Raw genomic sequence first — 22,858 nt, 5'->3', positions numbered from 1 at the left:
CACCACTCCAGGGAACCTGAATTGCCCCCAGGCTCGTGTGCGCACTTGAAGGGTGAGCAGGTGTTGGGGACAGAGATCTCAAACTCCTTCTAAGGCTGTGAGAAACCCACAAGTGGCAAAGTATCATTGTGGGTCAGCTCCTGCTGAAATTCCATTCCCCCACACCCTCCAAATGGGCAGGCAGGGCTGGGCTCTGGCAGGGTTCAGTTTTGAGTGCCTTGTGCTCCCTGGCATGGAAGTGATCCTATGAACTCTGGTACTGACGGACTGTGGAATGGCTGCTGAAGGAGGAGGGGGAATCTCAGCAGACAGGAAAGTCTCTTCTTCTCCCTTCTCCCTGCAGAACCCCCTCTCCAAAGAGAAATGCCTGTGCTGGGTTTCCATGGCACCCCTTCCCTCAGCCCAGTGTCTGAGCCACTGTGTGCTCTGCAGGAGCCAAAGCCAGAGGAGTCCCAATATCAGTCACCCCACGGTCCCCACACAGCAGGAGAAAGCACTGCTTGCAGTGGGGCTGCTGATCTGTGACCCGTCCTGGTTCCATCCACCCCACTCCTCTCAGCCACAGGCACCAGAAGGATCCCAGGAAAGCCACAGTGTGTCCTTCTGTCCTGGCAGGGGGACAGACAGTCTGCAGGTGTGTGCAGCACAGCCAAAATGATCCAGCAAGTGGTTGCTGCAGTTTGCACTCTGCACTCTGGGGCTTCTGATGGGTATTTTTTAACCCACTGGGCCCCTAAGTCGAGGATTTCCCCAGGTGCACCATATGTGCCTTTGGGATTGCTGTGGGCTTTGTGTTCTTCCTTTGGAACAGAGGTGATTTTGAAAGAAAATTGCCATTAAGATGCCATTTATTTGGGAAAGCTCCTGTCAACAGCTTCTTTAAAAAGGGGTTGTTTGTAGCCAGCAGGGTGTGCACAGCATTTGGAATGGAGCCTGGGGGGGTTCTGTTCCCCAAGAGGAGAGTCTGTGGCAGTGAACCCTGGCATTCCCTCTGTTTGCTGATCCAGCCAAAAACTGGACACAGCCTTGTATTTTGTGCTGTTCTCTTGCTTGCTGTGCGATCCAAAAGGACTGTGGCTCCAGGAGGGAAGTTGTGAAAGCAAAATGCTCTCTTGGCATTGACTTGTTGTGTGGGATTTTCCAGCAGAGGCAGCTTTTTCTCCTAACAGCATCTGGTTCAGGTGAAGGTCCCCTCACACATGGATACTGGGAAGCTCCTTCTTCAGTGAGCAGGAAAGGAACCTTTGGTGTTCAGAGATCCCAGCTGTTCCCTTTCAACACCATCATGAGCCCAGTAAGCTCCAGTATGATCCTTGTCACAAGGCAGCACTCCCAGTGCTGGTCCCAGTTGCCTCTGGCTAGATCAACCCAGTCAGTCCCAGTATGATGCCATTGGCTCCCAGCATGCTCCCAGTTGCTCCCAGTCACCCCCAGTATGGGGGATGATGTGCATGGTGTGTTCCCAGTCACTCTCAGATACTCCCAGTATGAGTCCAGTCACTCCCAGTATGATCCAAAATTGGATTGCTGGGAGTCCTCATGGAATCCTGGAGACCATTGTGACACTCTAGGGCCCCATGGAACTGTGGTGACACCAGGTTGGCTGGGAGTGTTGATGTGCTGCAGGGTAGGAGGGCTCTGCACAGGGAGCTGGACAGGCTGGATCCAGGGCCCAAACCCAACAAGGTGAGGTTTAACAAGTCCAAGTGCCAGGTCCTGCACTTTGGCCACAACAACCCCTGCAGTGCTCCAGGCTGGGGACAGAGTGGCTGGACAGCAGCCAGGCAGAAAGGGAGCTGGGGCACTGATGGACAGCAGGCTGGGCATGAGCCAGCAGTGTGCCCAGGTGGCCAAGGAGGCCAATGGCCCCTGGCCTGGATCAGGAACAGTGTGGCCAGCAGGAGCAGGGCAGGGATTCCTCCCCTCTACTCTGCACTGGTTGGGCAGCACCTCGAGTGCTGTGTCCAGTTCTGGGCCCCCAATTTAGGAAGGCCATGGAGGGGCTGGAGCGTGTCCAGAGAAGGGCAACAAGGCTGGTGAGGGGTCTGGAGCACAAGTCCTGTAAGTGATAGTAAAAGGTCTCAAAATGTTAGAAAATTCGGGGACTTAGAAAGGAAGTTAGGTTTGGAAAGGCCTTGTAAAAGTAGGCCCTGGGAAATGTTAGGCCTTGTACTTGCTAAAGATCAGGTCAAACTGCACCTGTGTAATCAGTAGATGTTCATGATACAATTGTTAGATATGATTGGATATAATTATTGTTTAAAGAACATGAGGAACAATGTTAGGGGGCTGGGGGGTATCACGAGAAATCCATGCTTGGGTAAAAACAATGCATACAATAGAACAATGTAAGTTTAATAATTAATATGTGAGTTATATAATGATAGAGTATAAAAGATGTTCAGTTCAAAACCAAGATGGGTCAGATTTGGGTATGTGTACCCCTGACACCCAGAGCTCTTAATAAAGCACCTGCATATGATCATTTGTGATTATGTGTGTTCGTGAATGGTAACAATTTCATCAGATTTTACCGGAATTTTGTGAGATATTTGTAAAATTTTATGGAATTTTTGTGGAATTTTGCAGGATATTGTGGGTAATTTGTGAGATGTTTCTGATATTTGGTAGAATTTTGAAAAGATTTAGGTTTTTTTTAAATTTTTCAGCAATTTCGTGAAATTTTGCTGGAATTTAATGGGATTTTGAGAAAATTTAAATAATTTTAAAGGATTTTTCTTGAATTTTCTGGGATTATCTTGAAATTTGAGGGATTTTTATTGAATTTAGTGGCATGTTGAGAAAATTTAAACATTTTTCTGGGATTTTTCTGGAATTTTGTGGGATTTTTTTGGAATGTTGTGGAATTCTCTGGACTTTTGTGGGATTTTGAAGAGACTTGAAAAGTTTTGAGGGATTTTTCTGGGATTTTGTGGAAATTTGTTGAGATTTTGTGGGATGTTTCTAGAATATTGTGGGATTTTACAGGAATTTTGTGGGATATTGAGATTTTGTGGGATGTTTATGAAAATTTGTGGGATTTTGAGAAAATTTAAATAATTTTGTTAGATTTTTCTAAAACTTTGAGGGGTTTTGAGGAGATATGAAGAATTTTGTGTTATTTTTCGAGACTGTGTGGAAATTTGTGAAGATTTTGTGGGATGTTTTGGGAATTTTGAGGGATTTTTCCTGGAAAATTTGTGGGATATTGAGGAGACTTGAAAAATTTTGATGGATTTTTCTTAAATATGGGGAATTTGAGGAGATTTTGTGGGATTTTTGGAATTTGGTAGGGTTTTGAGAAGATTTAGGGCGCTTTGTGGGATTTTTTCACTATTTCGTAATGCTTTTCAAGATTTTTGTGGGATTTTGAGAAAATTTAAAGAATTTTATGGGATGTTTCAGGATTTTTTTGGGATATTGAGGAGACTTGAAGAATTTTGAGGGATTTTTCCTAGATTGTGTGGAAATTTGTAATGATTTTGTGGGATTTTCCTGGAATTTGGTAGGGTTTTGAGAAGATTTAGGGAGTTTGTTGGGATGTTTGAGGAATTCTGTGGGATGTTTCTGGAATTTTGTGGGATTTTTCTGGAAATTTGTGGGATTTTGAGGAGACTTGAAGAATTTTGAAAGGTTTTTCTAAGATTGTATGGAAATTGGAAAAGATTTTGTGGGATGTTTCTGGAATTCTGTAGGATTTTTCTGGAATTTTGAAGGATTTTGATGAGACATGAAGAATTTTGGGGGATTTTTCGTAGATTGTGTGGAAATTTGTAAAGATTTTGTGGGTTGTTTGTGGAATTTGGTAGTGTTTTGAGAAGGTTTAAAGAATTTTAGGGTTTTTTCACAATTTCATGATGCTTTTCTGGAATTTTGTGGGATTTTGAGAAATGTAAAGAATTTTGTGGGACATTTCTGGAATTTTGTGTGGTTTTTTTGGAATGTTGTGGAATATTCTGGAATTTGGTGAGATTTTGTGGATACTTGAAGGATTTTCCAAAGATTTCCTTAGATTGTGTTTAAATTTGTAAAGATTTTGTGGGAAGTTTCTGGAATTTGGTAGGGTTTTGAGAAGATTTTTCTGGAATTTTGTGGGATTTTTGTGGAATTTGGTAGGGTTTTGAGAAGATTTAGAGAGTTTGTTAGGATGATTGTGGTATTTTGTGGTATTTTTCTGGAACTTTGAGGGATGATTCTGGAATTTTGAGGGATTTTGAGGAGACTTGAAGAATTTTGAAAGATTTTTCTTAGATTGTATGAAAATTGGAGGAGATTTGGTGGGATGTTTGTGGAATTTTGTGGGATTTTCTGGAATTTTGTGGGATTTTTGTTGAATTTTGAAGGATTTTGAGGAGACATGAAGAAGTTTGAGGTATTTTTCTAGGATTGTGTTGTAATTTGTAAAGATTTTGTGGGATGTTTCTTGAATTTTGTGCCCTCTTTCTGGAATTTTGAGGAATTTTTCTGGAATTTTGTGGTATTTTTGAGTAAATTTTCTTGGGCATTTCAAGAATTTTGAGGGATTTTGAGAAAATTTAAATAATTTTGTGGGGTTTTTCTGAAATTTTGTAGGATTTTTTTGGAATGTTGTGGAATTTTCTGGGATTTTGTGGGATTTTGAGAAGACTTGAAGAATTTTGAAAGATTTTTCTTAGATTGTGTGGAAATTTGTGGAGTTTTTGTGGAGCGTTTCTGGAATTTGGTAAGGTTTTAAGATTTAGGGAATTTTTTGGGATATTTCTGGAATTTTGTGGGATTTTTGTGGAATTTTGTGGGATATTGAGGAGACTTGAATTTAGAGGGATTTTTCTCAGATTTTGTAGAAATTTGTGAACATTTTGTGGGATGTTTCTGAATTTCGTAGGGTTTTGAGAATTTTCAAGAAATTCTGTGGGGTTTTCTTTAATTTTGAGGGATTTTGAGGACATACGAACAATTTTGTGGGATTTTGGAGGTGCGCCTACAACTCCCGTGATGCTCCGCGGCACCTTTAAACCGTATTATACCGGCGCCTACAGCTCCCATCATCCCCCGCGGCCCAGAGATTCCCTGTTACAGCCCCCCGAGTGCCCGCTCGGACCCCAAAGGGTCCCCAGATTTCCCCCCTTGACCCCCAAGTGTCCCCCTGACCCCGAATTGTCCCACAGAATCCCTAAATGCCCCTCCAAGTGCGCACTCGATTCCCCTAAGTGTCCTCCAGACCCCCAGGTTCTCTCTAAATTCCCTCCCCAGACACAAAACTGCCCCAAATGTTCCCCAGAAAAGTCTCCATGGACCCCAAAGTGGCCCCTTTTACCCTGTCTGAGAATAATTTCAAAATTATGATTAACGGGCTAAAAATAGGAGTAATTGGCATAAAGAGGGAGAAATAGAGGTCAGTTAATTAATGAAGGGAATTGTGGTACTTAGAGCCAGAGAACAATAATGTTTTTTGTTCCTGAAAAGGTATCAATTCTTTTATATAAATGCAAAAACAAGGTTATAAGAAAACAGGATAATATTATTATAAAAAGTAAAATTTTATTTTTATAAATTAATTAGATTTTAATGATAAACAAAAATTGATAAATGTTCTCAATGCTTTGGGATGTCAGTCCCAGGTGGGCGATGTCAGACATGCTGAGGCTCGGGGTGAGGAGCAGGTTGTCCAAACAGGGGCAGCCCACAAGGGGCTCATTCTTCTCCCTGACCAGACCTCCTCAGGAGACATTCAGCATCAGGATTGTAAAGAGCAAATCGTGACCTCCTGATCAGTACACAAAGATGTTTTACAGTTTGAACAGTAGAATGTTGTCACCGTAAGGGGCCTTCTTTGTTAATATAGTTGTGTTGTGTCATGTTGTGTCATGTTTGGTAAATATCAATGTTGTTGTACCAGCCTTGTTAATGCCACCTGGCCTTGTCTATTGCCTCTGCTGCTCCCGGCACCCCCCATGGCACCGATGACAGCACCCAGTGTGTAGATGAGCCCAACTCCCATGGGGGGTAGCACCCAGGGGAAGTGGGACTAACATCTAAAGATCCCTAGAATCAGCGAGCCAGGGCACAAACCAGACTCCAAACTACACTAAGGAGCAAGGGTTAGTGTTACTGTTAGGACATTGAGCAGCTGACTGATGTTCCAGACCTCATCGCTGTAACTAGAGAACATTTGCTATGCATGACTACACTAGATTTGCAATGAGGCAGGTTGTTCCTAGAGACTCTCCTGAAGGTAGAACCCCCAGTTCTGCCATGTGGCAAAGCTGAACATCTCCTCCTCTGGGTCATCCATTGGGAGCAGCAGTGGTTGGGCTTACCCCACCCAGAGCTGCCCTCAATAAAGGCATTAAAAAGGAGCTGCTCTCCTTGCCTGCTCTTTTCAGAAGGACTGACCCCGTGGCAGAGTGACCCACGCTGCAGCACTGTGAGGGGCTGTTCTCCATGGGATGGACTCAGCTTGGAGAAGTTCCTGGAGAAGTCTCCGGTGGGAGAGAGCCCAGGGTGCAGCAGGGGAACGACTCCTGTCCCTGAGCAGCGGGAAAAGCCCCGGGGGATGGAGTGACCATGGCCCCATTCCCTGTGTCCCTGCACTGCCGGGGGAGGAGGCACAGCTGGGAGGAGGGAGGGGTGGGGGAAGCTGGTTTTAAGGGTCTTCCTTTACTTCTCATGATCCTGCTCTGAGTTTTTGGAGTTTTCTGCCAGAAATCTCTCTCCTTCCCCACTCATCCACAGGGATTTGGGGCGGTTTTCCCTTTTTGGGGGAAATCCGAGCGATGCACTGATGCTCCTAATTAGCGCTGGGAAAAGTGAGGCTCCCGGGCTTCCCGCTGAGCCGGAGCCACCGAACACCCAGGGCAGGGAAAGGCGAGCCGGGAGCTGCGGAGAACTTTGTTCGTGTTCGGAGCTCAATGGCGGCTCGGGCCGGGCCCGTTCCAGGCCTGTTCCTCATCTCCGCCCTTCCCCTCACACAGCCCGGGGCGGGCCCTGAGAGCGCGGGGCGGGGCTGTGCCGTGTGCAGAGCCCGCCGCTGGCTGCGATTGGCTGCTGCTGCCGTCACTCGTGATTCTGGCGCGCGCTGATTGGGCAGAGGGGAACAAGCCCGGCCCCGCTGGCGCCCCCAGGGCGGCCGTGGGGCAGGAGAGCCGCCATTGCTGGAGCGTCTGTGCGGGCCCGGCAGCGGCGGCAGCGGCCGGAGCCCGGTGAGGCGGCGGCGGAGCTCGGAGGCGGCCCCAGCCATCGCAGGTGGGAGCCGCGCTCGGTTCTGCGGGGGCTCGGGGCTCGCTGCGGGCCCGGGAGGGGGCGGCAGGGGGCTGTGGCGGGTGGCTTGTGCCGTGGCCGGCCCGTGTTGGCCCTGGCGTGAGGGCGCCGCGGGAGCGGCTGCCCGCGGTCTCCTTCCCGCTGGGGCCTCGGCAGGAGCCGGTGCCGGAGCAGCGCTGGCTCGTCCCGGTTCGTGTCGGTAGCCCGGAGGTGGCTGCGCTGTGCCCGGGGCTGGGCGGGAAAATTCCCGGCGCCAGAGGTTTGTGTGGCCAAAGGAGCCCGAGGAGCGGTGTGAGAGTGACTTTATTGCTGCCCAAAGGGAGAGGCCATGGGGCATTTGCCGTGCGCTCTCTCCAGCTGCTGGAGGACGCGGCCTCGTTTTTGTCCTGATTTTCCCGGCCGCGTGTCCCTGTCCCTTTCCCCACTGGCGGAGGTGCTTGGAAGGTTCAGACTTCCCCATCTGCCTCCTGCATGTCCCGGTTAATATGTACCCACCACTTTTGTAGAACATCCGATATTGATGGCTCTGTTAAGTCTTTGTTCTTCTGGAAGTTCAGGAATTTAGCGGGACTTTGTCAGAGCAGCGGTCCTTGCCAATTGGTAACATTTTCTGAAACTGATGCTTTCTCCCATTGTTTCCTTATGTGCAAGTCCGTGGCCCTATCTGCAAGCAGATTCACTCATTGACTCTGTTTTTTCTTCCTGGGTGTTCTTTGATTTTTGGGATTGCTCTCAGTGCCCTCATTCTCTGTCCTTTTGTAGCCGTTTGTGGCTCAGGAGGCCTGGCTGCCCCCTGCATCCCCTTGCTCAGCTGCTGAATGAGCTGAACTCAGCAAGGTGCAGTGTATGGTGTTAAGAGGAGAGTTGCTGTAGAACATGAGAGGAGAAACTGCATTCGTTTAACCCATGGTCTGCCAGGGAACCACAAAAATGTTGCCCATGCCCATCCTTTCCACGTTTGGACCAGTACATGAGCTCTTTTCTTCTATCCTTTGTTATCTGTTTCTCCACTTTTCCTCTGTGATCTATTTGCCAGCAGCAGTTTGAGTCATTTAACTTTCCACAAACTCTGCCTCCTTTTCCTGCTAAAAGATAATGTGACTCCATCCCATGGTGAAATGTGTTCCTCATCTGGGTGGATTGGTTGGGAAGAAAGTCAGAAACTGGAGCTGTCTGGTTGGGGATTATTTTGAGGACATCATGTAATCTAATTATACCATGGAAATGATAAATTAGTTCTCTGGCTCCTGATATGAATTTGTTAGGGTTCCCATGGCCTGGTCCATGGTGTTGCAGGATTTGTTCTGGTGGCCATTCATCTTTTCCCCATTTTTGGGTGCTCCCTCCAGCCAGGGTTGCATCAATTTTTGGCTTTTCTCTAATTAATTCAGCACATACTTGGATTCCCAACGAATTTCCCTTAACTTGGAGCAAAAAAACCCCAGTGCTCTAATTCACCCTAGATAACATTGAAATTGAGAGCACAAGTTAAGGTGGGGACTGGGATGACTTCCCCCCATTTTTTATAGTGAAGTTTTCACAACATTCTCAATTAGCTGTTTTCCTTTTTAGCTTAACCAATTTCTGCTGGAGGGTCAGATATCCTCACCATGGGCTCTGCCTTCAGCTGTGCAAATTCCATCTGTGCCAGCAGGCAGAGCTTGGGGTGAGGGGCAGAGGAATTCAGCCCAATTCCTCCCCCAGGCAGGAACACCCTGGTACATTGTCCAGGCTTTGCCCCAGGGGTGTTAATTTGCATTTCTAAAGCTCCTCTGCTGGCTGCCTGGAATGAAGCTTCTCTTCCAGGGCAGCCATGGGATGACTCACATGGAGGGCTCCCTCCCCCATCTGCTGTTTCTTTGTTGGTTTTTTTTAACAATTTTCTATTAACTCTTTACATTTTAAAGGGCCACCTTTCAAACTCTTCTACTTTTCAAAATGCAGCTTAAAGGTGAACATGGAAAAACCCATACCATAATGTTGCCATCCCTAAGAGCCACACACAAACATAAAAACAAAAATTAGAAAGAAATCAAGTATTTTCTTTTTCTTCTCTTCTGACTAAAAACTGATTCTCACACCTCTGGCCCAAGCAGAACAGCCAATATAAAAGTAGAATTATTACAAAAAATTCTTCTAATGGTGTAATCCTTTCACTGAAACTGTGAAAAGCAAAAACTCTCCAATAATGTCATTAGAGAAATAAAGCATGACTTGATTCTGAACAGAATCATTTCAACCACACATAGTCTGCATGTGCAGAGAAAATCATTCCATGACATGTGAGTTTTCCTAGATGTTTCCTAAACTTTATACAGTCTGAACCCATAGAAATCCATTGGTTTAGTGTTCATTGTTTCCAAGGTGTGGAGTCCTTAGTGTTTGGTTTCCTGTTGCACCCGGATTTCTGTGCCTCTGATGTGAATTAGGTCTGCACTCCTGGATTTCCTGCTCAGCCTTTTCCAGACCAGGTGTCTCCAGCTGTGCCAGGGCAGTGTCTGGGGTAGATGTTGGTTGATGTTTGCTGTTGGGTGTTGATGTTTTGTTGATGGTCGTTGTCTTTGTGGGAATCTTTTGGGCTGTTCCCAGTCTGTTGAGATGTTAAGCTCATCTCTGCTGAGTGGTGGAACATCCCTTAAAAAAACCCTTTAAAATTCCTTTCCCCAAGGCAAATGCAAACCAAGCTTGACTGGAGAAATCAAATAAAAAATAATTTTACACCTGGTATATTTTCCAATACTCTAATCCCAGCCAGCCCAGAGTGTGAGTGTAATTGAGAGCCAGAGTGGAATTCTCACGGTGCCTTCCCCAGCAGCTGTGGCGAGGGCAGGCACAGAAAGCCCTGAAGCTCCAGCAGTGCCAGCCAGGATTGTCCCGCAGGGGCTGGAGATGCCAAAGGAGGGTGCCCAGGCCGAGGATTTCAGCAGAGGATCTGTGGGCAGGCCCAGGGGCTTCCCCCACTGGGGAGCCCTGGCTGCTGCTGCCTTGCCTTCAGTGCAGGCTCAGGGGCGGCTCCCATCCTCCTGCTGCAGCCGGGAAATCCAAATCTGCGGGGCTGCAGAGCCCTTGAGCCGAGGCTGAGGGGTCCCCCCGTGTTCAGCTGTGCTGGGGCTGTTTCTGTGCTCAGGGACACTTGGAATGGGCCGTGCCACTTGGCCACCAGAGCTGCTTCTTTCCACTGCTTCGGCAGGACCCGATGTCCTGCTTGGGTGTGTCGCAGTAGAGATGGACAATGACACCTGTTCCTTCTTCTATCACAGCCAAAGCTTTATTGCACACAGCTTATATTTACATGGTTATCAGAAGGCAGCGTGCTTAATTCCAGTTGGTTGGGAACTCAGTTCACTGGTTGGTAATGGCGAGTGTACACATCACTCTCAAGATGTTTTTGCATGGGAAATTATCTCGCTAGCTGCTAGCTATACTTAACCCAAGTAACAAATCCTAAACCATGACTTTACAAGTCCTTTCTTTTGTAAGGTTTTACCTTTATGTGACAGGGTGTTGTGGACAGCAAAGTCCAAAGGTGGGTGTGTCTCAAATCTCTCCCAGCCCGGGTCTGGATCTCTCTCAATTCAATGCAGGCATGGGTTTCTCCCCAGCCCCCTCTCCAGGCTGTTCAAACAGGAGGCTGGGTTAAACCCTTCCCCTGTCCTCAATTCTAAATCCTCCTGTGCCACTGAACAAGTTTCATACTGCAGTCACCGAGCTCTGCTCATCCATTTAGGGGCTCTGTTGGGGTGCGTGGGAGAAGGTGAGGAGGGGTCCCCGGGGGTCGTGTCCCCCCCCGGGAGCGCCTGTGACTCCCCCATGTCCCCCTCATGCCGGGCTCACCCCCTTTTGACTCTGCCAGAGCTCCTGACCCAGCTCCTGCTGTGCCCTGGGAGGGGCTTTGGGGAGCCCCCCTGGGACCCCCTTGGATCCCCATTCCTGGGCCCTGGGACCCCCCCGCATCTCCTTGCCCAGCTCCGGGACCCCCTGCACCCCCTTCTCCTGCACCAACAGCGCCCTGCACCCCCTTTCCCGGGGATCCTCCCCTGCCAGCCCCTGGATCCCCCGGTTCCGTCAGCCCGGGGACCCCCGGAGCCCCATTCCCGGCCATCCCGGGGCACCGCACCCCCAGGCCTCCCTTTCCAGGGAAAGCCGAGCTGTGCACGGGGCTCTCCAGCCGCTCTGGCATTTCTGATCACCCAAAGGAGAGGGAGAGAGCAGCAGAGAGAGAGAGAAGGAGATCGGGAATCGGGGCTCGGGCTCCCAGCGCCCGCTCCTGCTCCGCCGGGGCTGGGGAGCCGCAGCCGCAGGAAAAATGGGATCCGCGGATGCCGGGGCTTCCCCCGCTTTGGGCCGAAGCCGGCGGGTTCCAGGCAGAGTTTGGGCGCAGGGCCCGGGAGTTCAGCCCAGTTTGTCCCGGGGGTCCCGCAGTGCGCGGCCGAGGAGGGTCCCGGGGGATCCCGGGAGGGGATCCAGGGGAATTCCCTGGAATTGCCCCGTCCCCTCCCCCCGCGCTCCCTCGGGCACTTTCGCTGCCGCCTTGGCCGCCCTGCGCCGCCGGGATCTGCCCGGCGACCGGTGACGTCACTGCAGCCTCGGGCTGCCACTGGCGGGCAGCAAAGAGCGGCGCCAATGGCGGGGCCGGAGGCGGCTCTGGGGGCGGGGCCGGGGCTGTGGGCGGGGCCGCAGCGGAGCAGCGCGATGGCTCCAGCGCTGGGGCCGGGGGCGCTCCCGGGGGGCGGCGAGAGGTGAGGGGGACCCCGGCACCGGGACTCTTTGATCGCCCATTCCGGAGCGCCGAGGGGCCCCTAAACCCCCATTCCTGGCCGCCGCCATTCCACCGAACCCCCATTCCCGGCCGTGGGTCCCACCCTGCACCCCCTTATCCGGCACCAGGAACGCCTGCACCCCTTTCCCGGCCATCCCGCCTCCCGCAGCCCCCAGAGCCCCCTTCTCCTTGACCCATTTACCCCCCGGACCCCTATTCCTGCCTCTCCCAGCAGCCAGCCCCTCCTTTCCTCAGCACTCAGGACACCCGGGACCCCTATTCCCAGCCATCCCGGCTTTCCCTGCCCTGTCCTGGCAATGGGGACAGCGGGGACCCTTGGAGCTCCCTTTCCTGGGTACAGGAACGCCCTGAACTCCAGCCATGCCACATCTAGCCATCCCTAGCCTCCCCTCTTGTCACTCCTGGCATCCCCAAATGCCCTTCCCGGCTCTCCCCGTTCCCCCCTTCCTTCAGCCGTGACCCCCCCGATCCCAAATCTCCAAATGTCCCCCCAGTTCTCCTCTCCCTGCGTTCCCTGCACGCGGCGCTGTCGGAGCCCGGCCCGGGCTTCCCGCAGTCCATGTCCATGGGGTCCCTGGCTGGGATCCCCTTCCAGCGCCGCCGCAGCGAGCGGGGCCGGGCGGAGCCGAGCCGGGATCTTGGGATAGCCAGGGCTGGGATATTGGGATAGCCAGGGCTGGGATATTGGGATAGCCAGGGCTGGGATCTTGGGATAGCCAGGGCTGGGATCTTGGGATAGCCAGGGCTGGGATATTGGGATAGCCAGAGCTGGGATACTGGGATAGCCAGGGCTGGGATATTGGGATAGCCAGAGCTGGGATATTGGGATAGCCAGAGCCGGGATATTGGGATAGCCAGGGCTGGGATATTGGGATAGCCAGGGCTGTGATATTGGGATAGCCAGGGCCGGCACAAGGAGCGGCACCGGCACGGGGCCAGCGGGGAGCTGCAGATGCTGCAGCAGCGGCACAGCCAGAGCGGGGCTGAGCGGGGGGAGCCGGGGCTGGGGGATCTGTGGGGCTGCGATGGCAACTGTGGCACCGCCATGGGGATCCCTGAGATCCAGGCTGAGGGATTAACAAATTCCCTGGCTCACAGCTGCAGGGAATGTCTCTGGAAATATGTCAGATATGGACGGGAGGCGCTGGAGTGTAAAGGTGGGGAGGGCAGAATTGCCATGGGAATATGGGAATGGGAATGTGGGATTTGGGAGGGCAAAATTTGGGAATGTGGGAATTCCCACGGAAATTCCATGGATGGATCTCAGACATCCCATTCCCATGAAACCTCCACGGATGGATCCCGCTGCTGTCCCATTCCCATGGGAATTCTGTAGATGGATCTCACTGCCATGTCATTCCCATGGAATTCCATGGGCAGATCTTCCCATTTCACTGCCATGGGAGCTCCAATCCAGTTCCCCCCCAAACCCATCCTGAGGGTCGCCCTGTTCTCTGCCCTCCCCAGCCCCCCAAAACTCATCCTGGGTCCCCCCTTATCCTCTCACACCTAGAATTCCTGGGAGTCCCCCCGTGTCCTCTCCCCCAGGACTTTGGGGGTCCCACCCGACCTGTCCGTGCACCCCCAGATTTCTTCCACAGCCCCCCTGTGATGGTGGAGGGTGGGGGCCGAGTGCTGGTGCCCCCCTGCCTGCAGCAGATCCAGCGGTGAGGGCAGTTCGGGGGGTCCCTCAGCATTTGGGGTCCCTGAGATTTGGGGTGACCCCCCGGGCCCCCCAGGATCTCCCTGAACACGCTGATGCTGCCCGTGGGCAGTGAGAAAGTTCAAACCCAGCACGGGGTCCCCAGCACTGCCACCCGCATTGCCCAGGTACCCCCAAACCTGCCGAGAACCCCCAAACCCCCCGGGACACCCCAACCTCCCCGGGATCCCAAACACATCCCTGGATGCTCCAAAAACTCCCCAAAACCGCAAAACCCCATAGAGACATTGAGAAGGTTCATACCTTCCATGGGACCATGGGGTCCCCATCTCCATCACCAGCAGGTTCCCCAAAACAACCTTGAGATCCCAAATTCCACTCCCGGGATCGCCCAAATTCCCTCATCAGGACCCCTGTAAACCACCATGGCCCCAAAACCACCCAGAACTTCCGAAAACCCCCCAGGAAACGCTCACAAAGGTTTATACCCAGCATGGGGACCCCATCATCTCCATCGGCATCACCCAGGTACCCCCAAACCCCTCCCGGGACCCCCAACCCCTCCCGGGCTCCACTGCCAGAACCAACGGGAGTGGTGTTGCCCTTTTAAGAGGAGTTACAGTGGGACCCGACAATACCGGGGGTCCTTAAAGCGGCCATGGTAGAGAGAACCCCCAAAATCCACCCTGGGGGACAAAACATCCCCTACAGGGGCTTGGGGTGGGGACACCCCTAAAAATGTCACTTAAAGCTGTCACAATCCCCCCTCAAAAGGGGCTTGTGGGGCTGCGGCCGCACAAACACCCTAAAATGGGGAGGAAAAAACACCCCTGTAGTGGTGGGATCCCCCCCAAAAAACCTGAAAAAGAGAAAAACTCCTCTTGAGAGGGGCCTGAAGACCCTGAAGGGCCCTGGAAGAGGGACAAAATCCCCTCCTGTGCTGGGGCCTCCCCGAGCCGGGAACTCTCCCGTTCCTGCACTCGGGGGAGCCCCGAACGACGGCGGCTCCTGGGCTGAGCCCCCCTCAGCCGGGGCTGCGGGGGGAACTGGGGGGGCTGGGACGGGGCTTGGGGCTCCTGGGGTGAACTGGGGGACCCTCAGTGCTCCCACCTCCCCCTGTTCCCCTGTCCCGCCCCGTTCCCATTGTTCCCCCAAAGCTCCGCTGCCCCCAGCTCGGTTTGGGGGGGACCCAGCCCTTTCCCATCGTGTCCCGGCCCGGCCCCGCTCACCCGAGGGCTCCGAACCACGCACAGGGACAGAGGAGGGACAGAGGAGGAGGAAGAGGAGGAGCAGGAGGAGGAAGAGCTGGAGCAGGCAGAGGAGGCTCCACCTGCGCTCCCCGCTCTCTGCATCTGCAGCTCCTTCGGGACCATCGCCCCCCATCCCGCAGGTGCCCGGGGAGGGGGAGCTCGCCCCAAATCCCCCGGGGCTCCCTGGCTTTGGGGTTTTTGGGGGGGATGTTTGGGGATGGCAGGGCTCCAGAGCCGAGCCGCAGATGCCCCTCGGGGGCACCCCGGGGGTCCCCGGGAGGTGTTTTTGGGGGGTCCCGGTGGCGGTGGCGGCAGAGCCCCGGCAAAGGGGCCGGGGGGATGCGGGTCTGGCATGGCCGGGAAAGGGGTTCGGGGCTCCCGGTGCCGGCAGTGGCTGCTCCCAGCATTGCCCAGTTGCTCACCCCGTGTGGCTCCAGTTTCCTCTGCGCCCCACTATAAACCAAATCACTTGCAGGCATTCCCTATTAGAGTACAATTTGTCTCCAGTTTATCCCATTTTTTCACATTTTTATTCAATTATTTCCCATTTTTATCCCAATTTCATACAATTTTTCCCCCATTTTTATCCTATTTTTTTGTTTTTCCCCATTTTTTCCCCATGTTTCTCCTTTTTGCCTCTATTTTTCCCCTTTTTAACTCATTTTTCCTCAATTTTTCCCAATTTTTCTGATTTTTTCCCTATTTTTTCCTGCATTTTTACTCAATTTTCCCCCATGTTTTCCTCGTTTTTCCCCATTTTTTTCCCATTTGTAATCCATTTTTTCCCTATTTCCCCATTTTACCCTCTTTTTGCTCCATAGACCCCATTTTTCACCCATGATCTCTCCTATTTTCCCCATTTTCTTCCAATTTTCCCCCCTTTTTGCTTCATTTTTACAATTTTTATTCCCATTTTATCCCATTTTTCTCCCAGTTTCCCCCATTTTTTTCCTCATTTTTATTCTGGTTTTATTTTTCCAGAATTTCCATCCCCATTTTCCTTCTTTTTTTTTTCCTCCAATTTTCCCTCCATTTCCATTCCATTTCCCACAACTTTCTCCCATTTTCATCCCATTTTTTCCCCATTTCTTCCAACTTTTGCTCCATTTTTTCTCTTTTTCCCCATTTTCCCCCATTTTTTTCTAGTTTTTCCCAACTCTTCCACATTTTTCCTCCATTTCCATCCTTTTTCCCCCATTTCCCCCAATCCTTCCCATTTAATTATCCAAAAAAATTAATATTTTAGGTGGGGGGGAATTAAAATTTTTGGGGAAAAAATAGAAATTTTGTCGGGAAAAAAAAGGGTGTTTTGTGGGCAAAAGTCCATGAATTTGAATCATAGCTTTCCCATGATTTTTCCATGATTTTTTCATGATTTCCCGCTGGAAGGAGGCGTGGGACTCATCCGAACATTCTGGAAGCTGGAATAGGACCAGGCCATCAGCCTTCCGAAAAACCTGAACCAGCTCATCCACAATTTCACCTTTCCTCAGTTCTCGGATTCCCAGGTCTGGAAATTCTTCCACAACCTCCCAGGTAGGCAATTCCCAAAATTCCTTGGAAAAATGGGATAAAGGGATTTCAATCCGTTTTTTCCCCTGATTTTTCTCATTTTTTCCCAGTTTTTTTCCCAGCTTTTTAAGATAATTTTCCTCTTTGTATTCCTCGGTTTTTCCCTGAATTTTCCCAATTTTTTTCCCAATTTTTTCTATTTTTTTCCATTTTTTTCCTGATTTTCCCCTTGTTTTCCCATTTTTTTCCCAGTTTTTTCACAAATTTTCCTGATTTTTTTCCCTGATTTTCGCCTGGTTCTTCCCTCTTCTTTTCTCAAGTTTTTTCGTCTTTTTTGTAACTTCTTAAATTTTTACCTGATTTTTCTGTTTTTTCCTGTATTTTTCCAATTTTTTTCCTGATTTTTCCCAGTTTTTTCCCTGATTTTCCCACAATTTTTCATTATTTTATTCTGATTTTTTCCTGGGTTTTTTTTCCTGATTTTTTCCAGGTTTTATTCAGTTTTTCTTTTCCTGATTTTTCATTCATTTTTCATAATTTTTTAAATTTTTTTCCCCATTTTTTCTTGATTTTTCTGTCTGATTTGTCCAAATATTACCCCATTTTTTCTTTAATTTTTCTGACTTTTGCCTGTTTTTTTCCTAAATATTTCCTGGCTTTTCCCCAGTTTTTTCCCATTTTTCGTTGTGGCTTTTTTTTCCCGTTTTCTTTTCCTCATTGTTTTCCTGATTTTTTTTTTTAATTTTTCTCAAATTTTTCCTGCTCTTCTTCCTCTTTCTTTTCATGATTTTTCCCAGTTTTTTCCCAATTTTTTTCTCCCAGTTTTTTTCTGATTTTTCCCTCTTCTTTTCCCAATTTTTTCCTCATTATTCTCAGATTTTTTCACAATTTTTCCCTGATTTTTCCCTATATTTCTTAAGTTTTTAAGCGATTTTACCTGATTTTTTCCAGGTTTCTTTCCTCACTCATCTCAATTTTCCCAATTTTTTTCATAATTTTTTTCCTTATTTTCCCCAGTTTTTCCTGAGTTTTTCAGATATTTTTTCCTGATTTTTTCCTCTTTCTTTTCTGATTTTTTTCAATTTTTCCCAATTTTTGGTCAAAATTTTCCTTGGTTTTTGCATTTTTTTCCAGTTTTTTTCTCAGTTTTTTCCCTGATTTTTCCCTTTTCCTTTCCCAAATTTTTCTGGTTTTCCCCAATTTTTTCCTGATTTTTTTCTTTTTTTTTTTTTCTGAATTTTTATCCTTTTCCTATTTTTTTCGCTGATTTTTCCCTGATTTATCTTTTTTATAAATTTTTTTTCTAATTTTTTTTCTGCTTTTTTTGCAATTTATTCTCAAATATATCAGATTTTTTCCTTGATTTTTCCAATTTTTTTCCAATTTTTTAATGATTTTTCTGGATTTTTCCCAAGGTTTTTAATCTTTTTTTTCCTGATATTTTCCCTGATATTTCCCAATTTTTTTCACGCCTTTCCTAATTTTTCCGGATTTTTCCCTATTCTTTTCCCAAATTTTTCCTACTTTTCTCCCAATTTCTTCTCAAATTTCCCTGATTTTTCCTGTTTTTTTTGCAATTTTTTCCCCATTTTTTCCAGGTTTTATTGCTCTTTCTTTTCCTTAGTTTCCCCGATTTTTCCCAATCCTTTCCCAGTTTTATTCCTGATTTTCCCCATTTTTCCCCCAATTTTTTCCTGTTTTTTTCCTGATTTTTCCTTCTTTTCCTATTTTTTCCTGATTTCTTCCCTATTTTTTCTGATTTTTACTGATTTTTCCCAGTTTTTTTCCACTTTCCTGATTTTTTCCCCAATTTTTTCTTGAGGCATTTTTTTTTTTCCCAGATTTTTCCTGGTTTTCCCCAATTTTCTCTCAAATTTTTCCCAATGTTTTCCGTGCTTTTTCCCCCCCATCTTTTTTTTTTTTATTTCTACCTGTTTTGTTGTTTGGGTTTTTTTTTTTTTTTTTTTTTTTCCCTGATTTTTCTCTTCTATTTTCCTTGGATTTATCTTGGGTTTTTTCCCATTTTTTCCCTCACACAGTTTCCTTCACACTCCCAGTCTGATCTCAGACACTCCCAGTCTGATCCCAGTCACTCCCAGTATGAGGCCAGTGGCCCCAGTTGCTCCCTGGCAGTGCCAGTGTGACGCCAGTAGCCTCCAGTGTGATCCCTGGGACTCCCTGTCTCTCCCAGTATATCCCAGTCAGCCCCAGCACGCTCCCAGTCATTCCCAGCTCCTCCCAGTTGCTCTCAGCATGATCCCAGTTGTTCCCAGCCACTCCCAGTCAATCCCAGTATGATTCCAGTCACCCTCAGTGGGATCCCAGTCTCAGCCAGCAGGGACCCAGCTGCTCCCACTGTGATCCCAGTATGATCCCAGTTGAGTATGATCCCAGAATAGTTGCAATTCTTCCCAGTTCCTACCAGTGTGATCCCAGTTGTCCCTGGAATAGTCCCAGTCCATCTCAGCATGGTCCCACTCACTCCCAGTTGCCCCCACCACTATTCCAGCTGCTCCCAGTGTGGTCACAGACACTCCCAGTATATCCCAGTTGCCCCAGTAAGGTTCTGGTTACCTCAGAATGATCCCACTCTTTCCCACTTCCTCCCAGTATGATTCCAGTTGTGGTCTCAGTTCCCTCAGCATGGTTCCAGTACCTTCCAGTTGATCCCAGTTGCTCCCAATGTGTCCACATTTTCCTCCCAGCATGGGCCCAGTAGCTCCCAGTAACCCCCAGTCAGGTTCCATTCGCACCCACTGTAATCCCAGTGGTTCCCAGTGCTATCCCTGTAGGAGCCATTGTCACTCCCAGTATGGTTCCAGTCACTTCCAGGATGATCCCAGTCACTCCCACTACAATCTCAGCCACTCCCAGTATGGTTCCAGTATGATTCCAGTCATGGCCAGAGTGACTCCCTGTCACTCCCAGGATGGGCCCAGTTGCTCCCAGTCACCTCCAGCACAGTTCCAGTCCCAGCCAGCCCCTTTGCAGTCACTCCCAGTATGATCCCAGCTAGTTCCTGTAGGATCCCAGTATGACCCCAGCATGGGCACAGCTGCTCCCAGGATTATCCAGTGTGGTTCCAGTTGTTCCCATTTACCTGCACTGTGGTTTCAGTCTCTCCCAGTCTATCCCAGTTGCTCTCAATCACTCCTCAGGTGCTTCCAGCCTGATCCCAGTTGCTTCCAGCCACTCCCAGTCACCCTGAGTGCAGTCCCAGTTGTTGCCAGTATGCTCCCAGTCTTGCCCAGCATGGCCCAGCTGCTGCCACTGTGATCCCAGTTACCCTCAGGATGATTCCAGTTGCTCCCTGTTCCTCCCAGTTGCCCCCAGTTTAGTCCCAGTCACTCCCACTCGCTCCCAGTTGTCCCCAGCATGGTTCCTGTTGTTCCCAGTGTGTTCCCAGTCATCCCCAGTATGATCACAGACACTCCCAGTATATCCCAGTTGCCCTCAGCATGTCCATAGGCATTCCCAGACACTCCCAGTGATCCCAGTCAGGTGCTTGTTATCCCAGTATGACCTCAGTCATGCCCAGTATATCCCAGTCCAGCACTCCCTGAATTCAGAGCCCCCCACCCGTGAGATCATCCACCCCCCATCCCACAGGTGCCCAGGGAGGGGGGAGCTCGGCCCAGATATCCTGGGGGGTGCCTGGGTTGGGTTTTTTGGGGGGGATATTTGGAGAATGAAGAACTCCAAAGCTGAGCAGCAAATGCCCCTTGGGGGGACACTGGGGGGTCCCAGCATCCCTAAGTGGGGAGATTGAAATGGGAGGAACTTTTTGGATTCCTGGCACTTCCAGCAGGCTGGGGAGGGAAGGGACTGAGTAAACGGGGAACCCCCAGTACAAGTGTGACCCCCAGCAGCTGGGACAGGGGGGAACCCCTGAACACCAAAGGGGAGAGAGCAGAGATGGGGAACTCCTGGGAGACATTTACAGGGGTGAATCTTGGTGTTTGAGGGGTTTATATGGGCACCAGCTGCCTATTGACTTCTAAAGGTGGACTTGGAGAGAGGAAACCCCTTAATCGTATGTGCTTATGAATTGTATTTTTCCCCAAACCAGGATTTCCCATTCCCAGACCTTGGCCAGATGGAGAAGGAGGCTGTGAGGAAGAGGAAGATGTCCCAGGACACCCAGGCAGGTGAGGAGGAAGTCAGTGCCCCTTTCCCCCTCTCTCCTGCTCCATCTCCCAGCCCAGCCTGGCCCCCGGCTGCAGGACAACCCCGCTGACGATGCCGTCCTGCCGGGGACGCACTGGGGGGATCTCCTTCCCCTTCCCTCTGGCACGGAGGCAAATCCCATCCTCTCCTTGTCCTTCCTCCCCCAGACAAGGAGTTGAGGATGGAGACCAGGGAGGACAAATCCCCACGGCAGAACCTCATGGAAGAGTCCGTTTTGAGCAGCTCCACAATGCAGGAATCCAATGGGGAGGAAAATCCCAGGAGATCCTGCAGGAGGAGGGGCTCCAAACCCATCCCAGGGTGCTCTGAGGAGGCAAGACCCACCCTGTGCCGGGAAGGCGGCCAGAGATCCAGCCAGGGCTCTGAGCTGGTGGTCCATGAGCAGCTTCAGGATGGGGAGAAGCCCTACAAGTGCTTGGAGTGTGGGAAGAGCTTCAGCCAGAGCTCATTCCTGATCTGCCACCAGATGATCCACACTGGGGAGAGGCCCTACGAGTGTCCCGAGTGTGGGAAGAGGTTTCACAGCAGCTCCAAACTTGTCCTGCACCAGCGGATTCACACGGATGAGAGGCCCTTCCGCTGCCCTGACTGTGGGGAGGGCTTCAAGCAAAACTCCGCCCTCGTCACCCATCTGCGCATCCACACTGGGGAGAAGCCCTATGAGTGTTGGGAATGTGGGAAGAGCTTCAGAAACAGCTCTAACTTGATCATCCACCAGAGGATCCACACTGGGGAGCGTCCCTATGAGTGTGGGGAATGTGGGATGACCTTCAGCCAGAGGTCCCATCTGACCAACCACCAGATGATCCACACTGGGGAGAGGCCCTATGAGTGTCCTGAGTGTGGGAAGAGGTTTCAGACCAGCTCAGATCTCCTCGTGCACCAGTGGATTCACACGGATGAGAGGCCCTTCCGCTGCCCTGAGTGCAGGAAGGGCTTCAACCGAAACTCCACCCTCATCAGGCACCGGCGCATCCACACTGGGGAGAGGCCCTACGAGTGTCCCCAGTGTGGGAAGAGCTTCACCCAGAGATCTCACATGACCGAACACCAGCAGAGGCACCGGTAAGCGGAGCCCTGTGAGTGCCCCCAGTGCAGGAAGAGCTTCGTGCACTGCCCCAGCTCCATCCCCCATCAGAGGACCCACGTTGGGCAGAGCTCTGATGACCCACGTTCCCAGTGATCTGTGTTGGGAACACACTGGGCTGGTAGTCATTTTATTTTGGTTCTATCTCTTGATTCATCTTCATCCCTATAAAAGAGACAAAATTGGGGTAAAAGTCTACAAATTCATCAAAGGCATCTAAAGCCTCACTTTTTACCAGTGCTTTAAGGGAATTCGGGATTCAAGTAGATACTTGGGAGGACTTGGGGATTGTGGGGGTATCTGTTGTAGTTTTCTCCATTTCTTGTCACTCAAAGAGATGAGAGGGTTCAATCTGTCACCTCAAAAGCACTCAATGCCACTGAAAACTACTCATTCCCACCCAGAATTCTTGGATTCCACAGCTCCTCAGGGTATGATGTCTTAAGTTTTAACTTTCATATTTTTCATATTCTGCACTGCCTTGGATTTTAGTTTTGAACTTCCTATTAAGTGTTAGTGAGCTCTCTTCACAGGGTAGGTAGACAAAACAATTCCTTTTCTAGCTTGATACCAAGGACACTTGTTAGAAGTTTCAAGCCCAAAAGCATAAACAAGGGTGGACTGAAGAGAGAAAACAGGAAGGATGGGGCTTCATCATCTGAAGCTGTAACGGGACAATGAACCCCAATATCCAGATGGACCTAAACTTCTAAAAATGTGAGACCTTGTGATCGCTTGTCCTGGCCTGGCTCTTTTACTGCCCATGGTGTATTTAAATCCTTCTAATAAACTTTATTCTTAACTCTCTTTGGGCTGTTCTAGGCCAGCCTTCTGAAGGCATCAGGTGGAATGGGGTTGGAAGGGGATTGGGTGAAGTGGGATGCAAATCAGGAGGGGTGAGATGGGCATTGGGTGGGGCAGGATGGGTGGGATGGAGTTTGGGAGGTGTGAAATGTGGGAAATAGAGCTTGGGAAGGGGGTCTTGATGTCCAGCAGGGATGGGATGGGTTGGGGTTGGGACTGGGGAGGTGGGGTGGGGTCTACAAATGAGACAGCCGAAATCTGGGGATGAGAAATGGACAGGGTGCCCATTACTGAGTGAGTTTTTCTGTGAGGTGCCCCTGCCCAGGGAGGCAAGG

General features: G+C 50.0%; 1 protein-coding gene across 1 annotated transcript in view; it reads left to right on the top strand.

The window, feature by feature from the left end:
- Positions 1–22,526, top strand: part of LOC147646520 (uncharacterized) — a 319,904-nt gene extending 297,378 nt beyond the window's left edge. Inside the window, 1 exon segment of the mRNA XM_086873319.1 lies at positions 21,353–22,526. Within this exon segment, the coding sequence (XP_086729445.1) occupies positions 21,353–21,701 (349 nt within the window). The 3' untranslated portion in view covers positions 21,702–22,526.
- The last annotated feature ends 332 nt before the right edge of the window (positions 22,527–22,858 follow it).

Source organism: Cyanistes caeruleus, unplaced genomic scaffold (assembly GCF_971803275.1).
Source record: "Cyanistes caeruleus unplaced genomic scaffold, bCyaCae1.hap1.1 HAP1_SCAFFOLD_94, whole genome shotgun sequence".
Lineage (NCBI taxonomy): Eukaryota > Metazoa > Chordata > Aves > Passeriformes > Paridae > Cyanistes > Cyanistes caeruleus.
The sequence above is the reverse complement of the archived record's forward strand: the minus strand, read 5'-3'. Positions and strand labels throughout refer to the sequence as shown.